The 17,066-nt window shown below is 43.9% G+C and overlaps 1 protein-coding gene across 4 annotated transcripts in view; it reads right to left on the bottom strand.

Moving 5' to 3' along the window:
- Nucleotides 1-256: 256 nt before the first annotated feature.
- Nucleotides 257-17,066, bottom strand: part of LOC116945589 (bile acid receptor-like) — a 92,490-nt gene continuing 75,680 nt past the window's right edge. For all 4 annotated transcript variants that reach the window (XM_076069429.1, XM_032960047.2, XM_032960049.2 and 1 more), the window contains 2 exons: nucleotides 8,053-8,166; nucleotides 257-6,326 (listed from right to left, as the gene is read on the bottom strand). In XM_076069429.1, the coding sequence (XP_075925544.1) occupies nucleotides 6,088-6,326; nucleotides 8,053-8,166 (353 nt within the window). In that variant the 3' untranslated portion in view covers nucleotides 257-6,087. The remainder of the gene's footprint in view (nucleotides 6,327-8,052; nucleotides 8,167-17,066) is intronic.

The following is a 17,066-nucleotide window of genomic DNA, read 5'->3' on the forward strand; positions in this document are numbered from 1 at the left end:
GAGGGGTCGCAGCGAAGGGGGGAGTCGGGGAGCAGCAACCCTCCCCAGGACACGGAAGAGGGGAGCAGTGGATCCCAGATGAGCGGGGAGACGGGGAGCAGTCTCCCCGACAATGCACACATTTCTCAGAATTATTTCAAAAACTTGACAGCCAAAAAGTCACCACATTGTCATGCTTCGTTTTTCAAGGATTTTCCATAATCTTAATTTAAAACAAACTGACATCTATCGGACACAAAAACATATAGAATGTATGTTATAAAAGCATGCCATTTATTTGGAGCAATCACAAAAAACAGTTTTTCTCAACAGCAATTGAGCAATACGTATGCAGTAAATATAGCAATATTTTCCGTACCACAGTGACCTTTTTTTACAAGAGAATGCCCTGAAAAATGCTCATTTGATGGCTTCAACTACACAGTTCAAAATATCTCTAGCAGGATCTGCTACTGTGTTGCGCACTAGAAGCCTACTGGTGCAATCACGGTGCTTTATTTGCAATATCAGTGGATATGTATTGCGCCTGGGATCTTGCACGCAAGTACCAGGTAATGAGGAATACACTTTTATAGTTCAATATCAAGCCGCACACTCAAAACAAAAAAACGCATTTGTTGAATTGACTGGCATAGCAACCACAAGGAGAGGCATATTCCTTTATTTTGTTGCAAATGCTTGAAATGTTGCATCAGCAGCCTAAGTGTCCACGAACATTCATTCTCACGAGAATGCCATTACCAGGAAATGTGCACGTGTTTTGAATGGATGAAATGAGAATACAGCCCTTGTTCTATTGGTGTAAGGATAGCCAGTTCTGCATGGTAGGTGGTGGAGGAGGCTGCTAGACTTGTCAATGTACTACGGGTAGTTTGCCGTACACTGCCTTTTACTGATACTTAATTTGAGTCGTGTTCGACAAAAGGGCTGATGTTTACGGCAGCGATGCAAAGACGATGTTATGAATATTGCGCGATCATAGACAAGCGAACAGGTACAACGAACCCTGCAAACCTCTCGTGAGGAGATCGAATGCGCTCCACAGACAATTGCATTTGATCAATACAAGCAGGTGGGAGGTTGACGACGGGCGTTTGGGCGATGGACTAGTTTCCGAGACTTATCGATTAACATAAATTTAGAAAAGGAAATTTAATTATCTCTCACCCCAAGGCGAGGAAGAGCAAGTAATCACGCCTGCGATGTTTTCCTTTCCATCTGCTCGCCTGTCTGCCTCAACCATCTGCACCACCTGCTTGTCCTTCTGCACATACCTACGACGTACACCTCAAAAGAGTAGCTGGACACATTGTGACAATTATTTCATGCCAGTCCATAGACCTACATTACGTGATATAGTATTTGGTTGCATATTTAGATCAAAAGCCATGAGTCACGTGGAGAGGCGTTATGGGCATAACTGAAACACCCTGGATGTTTTCTTCCATGTTAACCGTGAAAGCTAATGCCATCTCCATCAAATAATGCCCTTATAACGTAGGGAGATACAGTCGTGGCCCATTGATCAGCACATGCTGTAATGTTTCCAAGTGAAGCAGGATTGGCTCTTGGGCCTCAAGAGAAATTGGTTATAAGGTCAGTAAAGTGTCTGGCATAAGGGCATGGGGAGCTCTTTACACACTCAGAAATATTCTTCACTGCCAATGCTGAACTTCTGCAAGGACAATTTGTGCACTGTTATGGAAAGAGAATATAATGAATTGTTGGGAAATAAAATCCGAAATAATGTGTGAAATGAGAATATTGAAATAGTGGCCAATGTACGCGGGCCAACAGTACTCATGAGGAATAATTTACATTCTCTGAAATGCTCCCAATTAAAGTGACACCATATGAACGCCATAACAACGCACACTCATGGAGCAATCGAAGGCCATAAGTAGAGCTTGCTTGTGAATTTTAAAATGGTTGTACAGGATTAGATAGCAAATACATGAGGGAATCTGCAGTGGCGTAATAGTTTGCATACGAGGTTTGCAATCCAGAGGTCACCGGTTCATTCTCCTTATGTGGCAGCTGAAACAATGGGCTTTTTTGAACCCCGCTGCCTCTGTCCACCCAGCAGTATGAACCAATATACCCATTCGTCAATCGGCAGGCTGCATGTGGTGGGGTAAAGTGTGGGTGTACGACCACTTGTTCCAAGATGTCTGGCCAGCATGATAGTGCAAGTCAGAATACCGTCCAGCGGGGGGCATTTTACCAGCAGTCACATGAGCAAGCAATTGTAGGGCTGCACTTTTAACTTTTTTTTTTTACATCTGGGTGCTAAAGAGTAAGGTTTACGCCTGCAGGATTGTAACCATACAGATTCATGCAGATTGCCAGCAGTGGTACAGCAATTGTAAGGCCAGTAGAAAAAATTGTTAAGCTGGTGAACTTTGAAATTGGTCTCCTTCAAAATGTGTTTCAATTTTGTAATTGTAAATTAGTGGAAGTGGCTCAGGTATTCTGCTCAAGGGATGCGGACGTCATAACAAAAGTAACTTAGAAGAGTAAGTTAATTAAATGAAAGATCCTTACTCGCTGTTAATTTAATACGGTAAAAACAACACACTGCGATTACATATCAATCAAGTAATTGCACTTATATTAAAAAATAGGGTAATAAAATATATATTACAGTGTTCAAAAAATAATAGGACTCCATAATTATACATTTGATATAAAACACACAGCTCATAGGTATGTATCGTGCACATTTGGAAACTATATTTCTTATAGCAGAATAGTTCAAAAGACGTCGTAAGTTTTTTCATGACTCATCTGAAAACTTACATTTTAAAGTTTACACTCCGAGAACGTGTCACTTTTCACGACTCTCAAGACTTCCACGTTACCAATTTCACTGACAAATTATTTGCAGATGTATTTAATTTCACCAGAGTTAAATTCCCAACCAGGGTTAACATGAGTGGCGAGTGATTTCCAAACCGGTCCCGGTTCCCCTTTTTAACCAAACCGCATTGACCAGCATGGTGAAGTATGGTCAAACAAACCTCATGATTGAATGCAGTGGATTGACAAAATACGTTAATATTCTTGGTTCCTTCGGTAATGTCACGTAGAAGGGAAACCATAAAATAATACAAATATAAAGCAATTTTATATTTGTATTATTTTATTGTTTCCCTTCTACGTGACTTTACCTAAAGAACAAATAATATGAATCCCTGCAGTCATGAAAGTTTTAAATCAAAGTACGTTAAATTACGACTTTGTGTCCATTGAAAACTGCTTGCAACAGACTAATGTCGCAATGTCCATTTGACATTGATGTAGTTATTGGCCGCAAAAAAGCATTATTTAAATTCTAGAGGGAAAGCTCTGCTCGTCAATATATTTGGGGGACTTGAAAAAAAGTCCAGTAATAAACTACTTTCCTTACAAAAAAACGAATCCGCATGTGTTTGCAACTCTGCTGGCACTGCCAAGGATGTGAATTTTCACACTGCTTAATCATTGCCCTGCTTTGAAAAGATCAGGGTACAAGGGATATGGATGATGAATAAACAAAAAAAACTTGTGACATTGCTTTAGAGTCATGAGTAAGATTTCAAGAGTAATTGGGTCACCCTGGGAAAACAGACCTATGGTCTTCACGGGCTACCATTTGGTTGACTATAAAGGGCACCGACCTACCTACTTGGGATGCTGCCGTGGTGTCATGGTTACCATGGCTGGGCTTGCAATCCATAGGCCGCCGGTTCAATCTCCTAGCCCGGCAGGTGAAACAATGTGGTACATTTATTGAAAGCCCTACCTCTGTCCACCCAAGAGTAATAATGGGTACACCACATGTGCGGTAGGGTAAAGTGTGATTACCCCCCACCTCTTCCAAGATAACTGGCCATCGTGGAAGAGTAGGCCAAACGCCTTCTAGAACGGTGTTCTTCACAAATTTTCAGAGGGGTGGGGGGGGGCACTTTCGACAATAAGAACTCATCGGTGTGAGGGCCGCCACACCGCCTGCAAGGGCTGTTGTCACGTGTTGTGTATTGTCGGGGGCTGCACGTTAGGGGCCGCACTAAAGGCCACCAGGAGCCACCAGTGGCCCCGCCGGCCTTGCAGTGAAGAACGCTGCTCTAGAGGGACTCTCTCGCTGCTCTAGAGGGACTCTCTCGCTGCTCTAGAGGGACTCTCTCGCTGCTCTAGAGGGACTCTCTCGCTGCTCTAGAGGGACTCTCTCGCGCTCCCTCGTGTGGAGGCAGTCCTGCCCGGCAACAGCGTCAGCGAGTATAGTCATGGCAGAGCCGCACCCTTATCTCTTTTAACCTACCTACTGACGTGACTTAGCTATACAGATTGAACCAGATTGTCACCTTAACAGATGATCATCAAGACACATTGCCAAACGTGCTAATGTAATGTCTCTTTCAGCAACAATGGGGCATATCTCCAAAAACGATCAGTTTTGGCCATTTTTTTACGATAGAAATCAGGTATTTGATATTTACAACACACCAATAAAAATCATGTAGGTGTTTAAGTAGTTTAAAAAGTAGATAAACATGGATAAGCCAAAATATGCAATGTTTTAGTATTAATATTTTTACTGGTTCACCAGATATGTGTATGCAACCTTAACTACATTGGAAAGCTATACAATCGAACAAGGGTAGCATAAGGTACCATTTTAATTATGACAACAAAATAACACCTACATTTGACTTGTAACATTATCAACGCCACTTTTTGTTACATCTATAAACGATATGGTATAAAATAGGAACAAAAACATCAGCAGCAACTGCCATTTGCTTGAATGTGGATGTGAAACCCACCGGATCTGTGCCAGGCTCGACGCACTGTGAAAGTTGCGTACGGTTGGTAACGGTTTGTGGTTGGTAGGTCACGGCAGTAACAAATGTTAGGGCATTGATGGGCAATAATGTTGTTTACTCGGCAAAGCCTCACTGAACCGCGATACTTTTATTTATTTTTCCAGAAAAATCATGCATCTACAATGTTGGGCCAACTCCATAACGACGGTGAGGGTCGTGTGGCTGGCATCTTCGTGAGGTTATCAACCTTCAATCAGTGGGCAGTTGCTAATTCTCTTTTGCTGCCCGCATGGTGTGGAAATGTTTGTCTCCCGACATCTCTGCTGTGAACTCCCTGGCCCTGTTCAAGTCCAGACTCAAAACCTTCATTTCCATCCCCCCGCCCTCTGCCCTTGACTGCGACTGTATCTTTCCATCAAAAAATACACATGCCAATTATTTCCTTATAGTGCTTTGAGAATGACGTCGTATTTAGGCCCTGAAGCATATAAATCCAATTCATGTTACAGTATTCTGTACAATTCGGATGGGTGAGATATAATTGGTAAAAATTGCATCACACTTAAAGAAGACAGTCCCACATACCGCTATTTTATTGCTCTTTTTCCTGTGTGTAAGCAAAACAATTCAGCAGGGGGGGGGGGGGGGCACTGTGAGGTGACAGTTTGACCACAGCAGGGCAAATGAAGAATAATTGAGTGTGCGGTGTGCGCTGCCACACACGGAAGACAATGGGACCCTTGGAGATTCTCCTGATCCAGCTATTGGTTCAATTACAGCCTGAACCGATCAAATATATTTCACAAAATGTGTACAATATTCTGCCTCAATGAATCGAAAGGGATTTAAAATATTTTGCGAGGTAATGGGGAATAAAAATGTTTTTTTTTAACCCACAACAAACTTTGTAAAAATAAAATTCTGTTTGGATAGTTAATTTCCGAGTCGTAAATAATTCAACGGCATGTCTGAAGAATTATTGCTGCCGTGACCATAAAAGAGTGGCATTGTATCAAATAACGTGAGCGCCTTCAATAACGCAGAGCGATCATGGCTTCCACTGTCTAGCGCGTGTCACCAAAATCGCAGTCGTACATTCACGCCGCACCGTGCACACGTGACGACCCCACATCGTCACACTTCAATACAAAACGTATTAAATATACATGTAAGCCAAATGCGGAAGACGAAATTCTGGAGAGGGGAAAAAAAAAACACTCGGCGGATGAAGAAGATGAGGGGGATACAAACGAGCGACTGAGTGGATCCTGAGCAGCTGGCGTCACTGGATGTCCCAGATCTCGCAGAGCAGCGGAGTCAGCTTCTGGTCCTGCAGGCGCCAGGACATGAGCACCTCCGAGTGATTGTGGTTGAGCGTCCGCAGCTCGGTGAGCTTGCCCACGAGGCGGGCAAAGTGCTGGGGGTCCTGCCGGTGTTGCTGCTTGGACAGCTTGTAGAGGATGTCCAGCAGAGGCTCCTGCAGTGACTCGACGAGGTGGTGGCCGCGCACGTACGGTCGATCTGTGGGGTAATGGAAGGTTTTTCTTCTTTTATTGGCATCATTCGGTCGACAGGAAAGATCCACGCCGACTCTAATCTAGAACGGCTGCTCTCGGCGTCGTGTCAAGATACGAAGGGCGGCGCACGTTTTGAATTCCCCCATGGAGAAGGGCACGGCCTAGTGTTTGCGGAGCGGACTGTGGAAGGTGATATCATTGAGGTCTTTTTTTTGAGATCATACTGCTGCGTCGGCTTTTGCGGTGGCGCTGCTGTATAGCTCCCAGAACGTGGAGCGAAATGTCGGACGTCATGCCGAACAACATGCGGTGCATCCCGAAAACGCATCAGAGTACGTCTGAGAGCCCTCCAAGTGCTCTCTTAGCCGCGCCAGAGTTCTGCACTCCTTTCACACCTGTGCTCGCGAGAAATGTTTGTTTCACAAAAGTGAAACTGACTTTTTCCATTCTCACTGTCGGAATTAAGTAAGTGGAAATATAAATTAATATTGATTATTTTTCTGCCTGCGATCATTAGTGGCCATTAGCTCATTACACCTGAGAAACAGTGAACTACAGGTGCTTACCTGGAGGCACCAGCACAGCGCTCTGACCAGTGAGAAAGCCGGCCACCTCAAGTGTTATGCGTTGACTGACTGATATGACTGGCAGATGCACCAGTTGCTCGCCCCATTGTGTCATCTCGCTGTGTTTTTATCTGCCCGGCGCTTTGCTCATTTCTTGAATAATATTCCTTGCCATGCTTATTGATCCCACTCCGTTGGAGTGGGATCAATAAGCCGTGGATTCACAACTGGGTCCGTACGTGTAGAGGCACACAAGAAAGGGGCTTGTGCACCCTGTGGGAGTGCTGGCACATTGGTGGCCAAAAGCAGACATTGTGTGTCTCCCTTTTAATTCATGAACTCCAAGTGAGATGACAGGCGAGATATAGACAGGACACAGAGATGTAGCAAGATGATATAAATATGGACGAGGGATGGATGTTAAAGGAGACAAGAGAATAGAGATACAGACGAGACAGATGTAGTGAAATGAGAGAGAGACAAGAGCCGGTAAGGTTGTGGGATGAGAGAAGAGGGCTGGAAACAAAATGTAAATGTGATTTTACATTATACGGTTGCACTCATTACACACAAAGTGATCGCCAAACCTTTGATTAGCATGGTTTGGCTACGTATGGTGCAAAAGAGGTTCAACATACGTAAAAATATACGATATATACTAATTAACGTCTCATGTCAATTTCACTGTTATATTTGTTAGCATCTGAATGTAAACTGATATCTGGTGCATCATTATTTCTATCAATGAATACGGGCCTCATCGAGCTGCTTGGGGCACGAAGATTTTTCTTCGTTTGCTTGTGCCATGTGCTGCACACTGCGTGTTTGTGCGTGCGTGCGTATAGTACCTGTACGGCGGTGTAGCGGTTAGCGCTACGCTGCGCTATGAACCCGGCGACCCGGGTTCGATTCCCGCTCACGGCCAACACCAGTGACGAGTGTCTGAACCGGTCCTGGGCCTCCCCTAGGTCGACTCAGCCTAAAATGAGTACCTGGTGCGGTGTGTAAACATCACCACTGGGGAGACAAAGGTGGTCGGGCGTGGTGCTGGCCACCCACCTCATCTAGCGTTCCGGCCTTCATAGGTGCTCGCTAACAGCACTTGCCTCTACAGTCTGATAAGTCTATACGGGGGATCTTTGTCTTTGTCTTTTTTTACAGTACCTGCTGAAAGAATGGCGGTCGCCGTTAACAAAGCGTACTCTGTCTCCGTCGCGTTGAGATCTCCCATGCTGCGGTAGAAGATGAACATGGGCTCGATGAACTCTTCCGCAATATCTGCCAAAACAGAAACGCTTTTATATACTGTACCAGGTAAAGCCCACTGAGATATTAGTTATTTTTCAGAGGTGACCGGGCCACACGTGATGGCTTACCCCACTGGGTTATATCATCACATGTGTGAATTTGTAGTAGCAGCCAAATAATATAAATGCGTGCTTCTAAATGTGGAAGAAAAAAACAGAATCAGAATATTTATTTATCCTGGAGAAACCAGAGGACCCTGAGAAATATCCCCATGGCCACCACAGGGAGAGAGCCAACATGCAAACTGCAAATATACAACTGGCATCGTCAGGGTCCAGGATCGAACCCACGACCTCCTGTATACCCAGCGAGGAAGAAAAAAACATATCGCCGAAATTACAGTGTTGACGTCATACAAGGAGATGCATTGATGCAAACTACAAAGGAGCATAATTTATTACAACACATCGATATTGCGCATTACTCAACAGCGCGGCAAGGTGATGCATCATTGCAAATGTGCCATCAATATGTCAGAGCTTAACACTGTTTGCATAAAATTTAAATGAGGACTGTGACATTACAAGCGGTCTACTTCTTGTCCATATTATTTGTCTGCGATGTGCACTGGACTTTGGGCATCGACACAAGACAAGCGCTTATCTGGCATGAAGATCTTTTTAGCACAATTGACAAACACAAGAGTGGTGGACATGTCGATGTGTAGGGGGATCCATGTAAGGATACAATATTGTCTAGATAACAAGACCCTGAAGAATGTAAGATACACCCCACATGTGGGGAATAAGTGTGTCTCATCGACCCCTGATTTTAAATGATTGATTATGGATTAGATATCGTCAAAATGGGAGCTCCATATATCACAAAGTGACGAAGTCAACTGAAGGACAAACAAGTAAAAACAGAACGTTGAGGAATCCCAGACGGACTAGATCACTCACAGAGCCACCGGCATGGACTCACCGCTGGTGTGGACTCCCCACAAAGCGGAAAGCCACTTCTGCCTCTGACTATCAACTATGTTGTAGTCCAATGTAAAATCTTTGGTCTAATTCTGACTTCAACCAAATACACCCAATCCCACAGTCCTGCCAAGACCCTGACCACAAACTCCACACTAAACCCCCAGTCCTGCCTATCGCCTAACCTCCAACAACTCCACCCAAACCTTCAGTCTTGCCCATATCCTGACCTCCACCAATTCCACCTGGTCGAGCGGTTACCCCCGGTGAATCCCCGGCACAAACGACCCAGACCAGCTACAATGTGGATGACACAAGCAGGCATCTGGCCGGGCCTCGCCCTCCACAGCAGACGCAAAATCCGGCCAACCCCTCTGCTGAACATGCAGATGCCTGCATAGGTGGATCGATGCGGATATCCATTCCGACCTACCCCTTCGTACCACCCTAATTGAACCCAAAAAAAAACACAAACGCCGTGCTCTCTTCCAGGAGACGGATGCAGGGTGACTCCTCTTACCGACAAAAGGGGCTTTGATAATAACAATATGTCACACCGATTAGAGGAGATGGCATAGCGTTACAGTACGTGGATGGCAGGAAAGGGTCGATAAACGCGGTACGTATGCAAGCAGCGTCACTGTTTTCCATATACAATGTTTGTCAATGGCTGTGATAGGTGTTGTGGGCAGTTTGAGGGCAGTACAGCAAAACAATGTATTTTAGTTCTATACCCCACCTCGGCTTCAATCCGCACTGACCAGCATGGTGAAGTATGGCCAAATATCGCTCATGGGCTGTACATGGTCAGAATATCCTTCACGGGCTGTACATGTGTATGATACAAATCTAATGGATTAAATGACTTACAGCACTATATTTAAAATATATATATATGTCCTTGTAAATTTGTTTATAACTTGAAATATTGCTCATAACTTACGTTATACATTCTTTTGATAAAATAGTGTACACAACGGGAGAGAATGCTGCTGGAATTCACTTAAATTGCAGGCAGTTTCGCATGCATAATGCAGTTAGTTGTTATGGTTACGTGTGCGGGATTCCCTGTCCACCTGGATTCTGCCCGTAATATTTAATGAAGTCTAGAAAATACACGAACGCTGATTTTTTTATTTTAAACAAGCAACCCATGCGGAATGGCTTGGGATGTGTCTCCAGCAACGGTTCGAATCGCCGTTCGATGCATTACTTGAGGTTAGCTGCCCACGGCATCTCAAGAATTCAATCATTTTAAACACGGTCGCGTGTGACACTGTCGCGCGCGTTTATGCCACGTGTTTGTTCGGCGCAAGGTACGACGTTTCGCTCTACGTTTCTGGGAGCTCCTTCAAGAACGCGACCGAGCTCATTAAGGTTTGGTTTTGCTGTTTGGGGCCGTCCATAAATGACGTCACGCACCTGGGAGGGGGGGGGGGTCAGACATTTGTGACGATGTGTGACGAGGGGGGGGTGGTTTGAGAAATGTGACGTCAGATAAAAATGCGCAACTTTAAATAAATATAGACAACACGTTCTACTTAATTAAATAGACTTTTTAATAAATGTTTTCTCCTACAACATCAGAGTGCAGCGGCACATTAATACGCACTACAATGACAATAGTTTAAAGCGATTTGAAGCATGTTTTATATTTTTTGGGGGGGGGGGCAGAGCTTTGTGACGTCATATTTGAGGGGGGGGGTCTGACTTTTTGTGACGCCGTGTGACGAAGGGGGGGGTGGTTAAAAATCGCGTGACGTCATTTGTGGACGGTCCCTTTGTGGTGGTGAGATGTTAAACACCTCGCCTGGTATACAGGAGAGCCTGCTGTATATTTGGAGCTTGCGTGTCTCTCTCCCCCGTGGTCGCGTGGCTTCATCCCCAGGTCCTCTGACGTTTCCCTCCACATTTAGAATCAAAGTGCGTTCAGGGTATTTGGCTGCTTTAAATGCCCACGTGATAAGCCACTTCGTTGAGCTCTCATTTGTGGCCAGGTCGCTTCTGCAAAAGAGCTCTGTAGGCTCAGTCGGCCTTACTTGGTCAAATAAAAAAAAGTTTAAATAGTTTTTAGTTCAATGATGAGCGTTAGTTTTCACACGCCCGTATCTTAACACGTGCAGCTGTTGGCGTTGTGCTCGATGCGCCGAGCGCTAATCGATTAGCGGTCGATTATCACGACTGGCTACATATGGTGGGAAAGAAGATCAACATACACACGTGTGTCACAAATGAATGGAATTTCCGCTTTGTTTTTGTTTCATCAGAGGCGTCAACTCACAGACCAGGATGAGTCTCGTTCGCAAGTGACAAAAACCTGGGGGTTACCAAAATGACCAAAAGCAAAACAAATAAAACAAATAACAGCCAACAAGCAAATATAAATCAGAACAAACACAACTTGTGTCTCATGGGGAATTGCAAAGACATCCGCCCTGACCTGATGTAGCCGTAAATTTGATGATGGTTTAACACATAGGCTTTGGCGACTAATATCATCCATAATACAGGGGGGGGGGCGGTTGGCTTAGATCGCTTAAATATATAATTGTGTCGTTAAACCCGCCACCACCCGACACAGCCTACTAGTAAGGTTTGTCACGTAAACAGAACGTGCCAATTCGTCACTAGTACAGCACCGGTGTGTTGGAGAGCAAAGCCACAACATTCATGTTCTGTTTACGTGATAAACCTTATTAACTGTCTGTGTCGGGTGGTGGTGGGTTTAACGACACATGTATATATTTACGCGATTTAACCCAAAAAAACCCCTGTAATTATGTTTGATGGTGTTCACAAATCTGACTTTCACAGATTCAGCGGTACCGAAGTCCTCAGTTAAGTCGGATATGCGATGTTATACTGTATCAATGTGTAATTCATCTGGCTGATTACACAAATATATTTTTGTGTAAGAATAAAAAAACTACAAATGGTTCAAACAGTCCTATCTGTCCAATCTAGTTTCGGAGGTCTGCAATAATACTGCGATCTAGTGCAATTAAAATAATTTGTCGGACACTCGGGAACGACTGAACGAAAAATAAAAAGTCATACTTTGCTGCAAAATGTACCCTCAAATGGGAACTAATGCGGAGGTGCGTGATGTAGAGGCACATTTGCCGAGTGCATCTCCGCAACGCATTGAAATAGCTCCCATCCTCTCACCCCCCACAACGTGGTCAGATAAAAGTAATATTTAAATCAACTTAAAAAAAAACACGCTTTTATGAAATGTACTAGTAATGGCAGAACTCCACGACTCCAGGAAGTGGCCCCGAAGCTTGCCACAACGTAAGGGACGGACCGTGGCCAATTACAGCCAACGTCAGTTGAGCGTGGACAATTAGACCCAAGCCGAAACATAACATATAAAAAAAAACAATATTTTTAAAATATATATTTTTTTATGATAGAATATAGTATTGTCATCAGTATGACATAAGTATACCAAGTTTGCAGTCGATACCACATTGGGAAGTGGGTTACAATTGAGTTACAAGATTTGAGGATACAACAACGACAACAACAGACAGAGTGAGTTAAAAGAAAGCGTGTAATAAAAAGCGTGGACGCCAGCCCTCCTCTGACAACGGGCAATGGCTTTGCACATCAACCCCGCTCACTCAGCTGGCTCTCGCCGCATCGAGCAGCGCGATATTAAACATTAATTGGATAATGGATTAACCGCTGTTGGGCAGGGAGGGGAGGGGTGGTTTGGGATTTATTCATTAAGTCCGGGGCGAATATTGGAGCAACGGCGCTTCGCCCATCTGCACGGCGCAAATTTGGAGCACCCCCTTCCTGCATCCTGATTGCGAATTACGGCGCGCGAGGGTCGCTGGCCGAGATGGGAATAGTTAGGCGCGGCACGAAGTGTCTTGCCGGGATTACGGGGTCGCCCGGGAATAATTTAAGCGAACAGAGCTGCAGGGATTATCCCATCTCGGCCATGCATCAATGTCAGACGAAAGCATATTGTTTTACAGGCAAAAAAAAAGACGTAAAATCGTCGACTGTTTCATTTATTATTTTGCAACACTTCAGTCTGACCCGGTGCGTGTTGCGTAACGTGCTGTGCCACGCGTCCGTCTGTGTGTCAAGGCAGTGCTTTTTATTGATGGATCTATGTTGAACTTCTTTCGCGCCGTACGCAGCCAACCGTGCTAATCGAATGACATCCGTGCTATGTTTGTGCAGTATATATATGAACACATTGAATGCTGATGCATGTTTCTGGCTATCTACAGAATGTAGATCGACATACAGTAGTTGCATGTTTACAGAACGTATATGCACATTAGTTACGATCTCCATATACAAACATCAGTTCTCCAATGGTAGGGAATATAATTTGGGCACCTCCCTTCCCGAGCAAACACTGCCCAGCTTGGCCAGTATGGTCAAACAACGTCCACGACCCACGTGGTGTGAGAGTTGTCTGCTCCAGGGAGTTGTCTGACAAAGGGCTGTACGCTATTACTATATCCAATATCAATGTATATCTCTCTGATTGTCTGAGTGATGTAAATTATAATGATGTTCCAGATAGGTATAAAAAATCTGATATTTGCCACAAATATAGTAACGTCCATGATCATAACCAGAGGAATTTAAAAACTCAACGTTCAAATTGGGGTTTGCAAAAATTGTAGGCCAGAGGTTGAATGGCTTCACTGAAAGAGTGGGGCCAGCCAAAAAGTTGTCCATCTCTTTAGGTCTCATGCTGACCATTTACAAATTACAGTAAAACCTTGGATTGCAAGTAATTTGGTCTGCGAGTGTTTTGCAAGACGAGCAAAATGTTTAAATAAATATTAATTTGATAAACGAGCGAGGGTCTTGCAATACGAGTAGTACGTATACGCTTTGTCTGCCGAGCATCACGTGATCACAACTGATATACGAGTGCTTTGATATACGAGTGCTTTGGATTACAAGCACGTTTCCGGAACGAATTATGCTCGCAATCCAAGGTGTTACTGTATATGATACCCATCAGCATCAATTACTTTGCCTCCCATGGACTGTCACACTAAAGGCAATAGAACTGAGGCAAAGACGAATCCGGTCACTAGCAGCTATTCAAAAGAACACACACGTATATGTGTTTTTCTTATTGTGATGGATGTTTTTCTTAATTTACATTTTTAAAGACATACACAGTACATTTGTATATCTATACATACGTACGGCACGAAGCATTAGTAAAAATCCCCATTACACAATCGCAGATTTATGACATATTTTGCCGCATAAGGTGCATTAAATGAAAAGCAGGAGTGCCCCGCAGTAAAGACATTATCACGCTTCCACCCTTTATGTGTAAAAGATGGCACGAATTAGTCACACATCATGAACCTCTTTAACATTGTTGTTGCAGTGCATGAGCAGACCTACTAGCCAGCATGTTCTTTGGCTCATTGACCGTGACTAACTGCCTGCAAAGGAACAAGCAACCAAAGCCAGCAATACTAAAGTTATTTCACCTTATTTAATGACACTCGATCCTCCATATTAAGCACATAAATAGCACAATACTGTAATATGGTATCATATAATTAAAGGTAGGTAATATTTAGATCAGCATCGTAATCATAAACAGAAGCCATGATAAATCCACCACTGGTTGAAGGCCTCCTTAAGCCGTCATCATCTCTCAGAATCCTGCGGTGCAAATATCCACCTGGCATTTGTACACAAGCTGACTTCACCGCTCCGTGCTTTTGAATTTGTTCCGTCCCCTTGGCTGTCGCCGTTTATACATTATCCGGCGCCTATCATCGCGTCTAGCAATGTGTCTTGCCAAAGTCCTCTGACTTTTCTTAACAGAAAGTTTGTATACAATATATATACAATTGTAATAATATATAATAGTAATAACAATATACAGCCCTGCATCCATCCACTGTCGGGTGAAGGCCTCCTCACGACCAGTTTTACCATATGGCACGATGGTGATTACTACAGGTTTATAAAGGGAGAGAGCTCAGAACCAGGTTAAATTCCACTCACCACTGATGCTAACTAAAGTCGTGAATCAGGTTCAAGCTTCATAGAAATAATAAAACTCTTCTTTATCAAGAAAAGAGCTTCAAAGGCACAATAATTTATTCAGTAGTAAAGTCGTGATTCAGGTTCAAGCTTCATAGAAATATTACAATCTTCTTTATCAAAAATAGAGCTTCAAAGTCACAATAATTTATTCAGGAGGCTAGTGCATTTGGATGTTTGGTCAATTCCATGATATAATATATTCCTTGTGGAGGAAACAGGAGTACAAAGAGAAAACGTATCACTCAAGCACCCAATGTTCAGCACAGATGGATTCATCAATTCCTTTTCTGTGCTGACATTTCATGGCCACCTCTGAGCCCAGAAAATCTGGAAGGTTCTTTTTGATTATTTGCCTGAAGACACCTGATCTCATCAGATCTCAGAAGCGGAGCAGGTTTGAGTTGTGTTAATATGCGAATGGGTGACGACCGGGGCTTGCCAGGTGTGGTAGGTTTGTGGCTAGGAGGAGGTCTGGAGGTGGCGGTACTGTTACCTCCCCCATGTGCGTCGTGAGTTTTATTCGGGTTCTCTGGTTTCCTACCACAAGGACAACGCTCATGGATGGCATTTGCTAAACATCGAAATTAAAAACCCATCCTGGCAAAATCTTGAGTCAGTGAAATCTTGAGAGTCGGTGATTAGCACGGTTGGCTACGTATGGTGCAAAATAAGTTCAACATATATACACGCATAACCATCATCATAAAAATGCCTTATATATGAATCTTAAGTCTATTAAAAAAAATAGAAGCCATATTTTAACCATATAATCTTACTTGGTCATTAAATTACATGAATTGGTTATGTAAATTTCTCAGGGACAATCTGTCAGGTGACGCGGCACGGCCGTTACTCAAAGGCCGACAATTACAAAGGGGGCTGTAGGGTGCGTGTTATTTTGGGAGCATTACGCTTCTGGCTTGGCACAGAGCCACTCACACCAGATGCATAGGGACCCCATGCGTCCCAAACCGTGTGATTAATCGATTCCCTTGGCTGCACGGGAATACATTTGTCTGCACGTTACAAGCATGTTACAATCCTCACAGGCGGGAGATGGCTCTTATAAATGCAGTCAGCGCACAGAGCTTAAGTCTAAACTAAACCAATTTTATTGTACCAGGTAAGGCTCACTGAGCTATATAGCTTTTTTCAGAAGCGATCTGGCCACACATGATAGCTCAACGAAGTGGCTTGTCATGTGGAAATGTACAGCAGCCAATTTCTCTAAACGCAGGTTTCTAAATGTGGAGGGAAAACCGGCGGACCCGGAGAAAAATCCACGTGACCACGGGGGAAAACATGCAGCCAGCCTTGCAGAAGGCGGTGGAAAAATCAAATACGGTTCTATTCCCTGACAATATGTATTCATGAGATGGTCGGGTGGCTCAGAGGTCAGAGCGCTGAGCTGGCAATCCTGAGATCCGGGGGTTTGAATACAGGCAGCCAGATGCCTGTGATTAAACCAGGTTCCCAAGTTGATTGTCTCAGCCTGGTCACCAACGAGTAGACGAAAACTAAAAACCCATCACGTAAAATGTAGTTCTGCACTTGATTTGGATACATTTCATAATAAAATAAATCGTTCAATTGTCATGCAATGAATTCCCTCCCCCTTTAGCCAGGCTCAGTACCTTGTTTTCTGCCTATGACTGCCTCCATCTACAAAATAAATATTCTAACTGCTTCTGTGCAGTGTCTGGATCACATCTAGATACTATTAAATACAAATTGTGTTGCATTGTGTTAACGGTTTTCAATGAACTCAGTTTTTTTGACTGGACAGACTTCCCACCACTTTATTCCATTCCCATACCAAATGCACATAGGTGGCTCGTGGTAAATGTGTTGCAGTGTCGATTTCCACAGACAGGCACCACTTACAAATGC

The sequence above is a fragment of the Petromyzon marinus genome, chromosome 24 (assembly GCF_048934315.1).
Source record: "Petromyzon marinus isolate PM22_M1 ecotype Great Lakes invasive population chromosome 24, UKy_Petmar_22M1.pri1.0, whole genome shotgun sequence".
Classification (NCBI taxonomy): domain Eukaryota; kingdom Metazoa; phylum Chordata; class Hyperoartia; order Petromyzontiformes; family Petromyzontidae; genus Petromyzon; species Petromyzon marinus.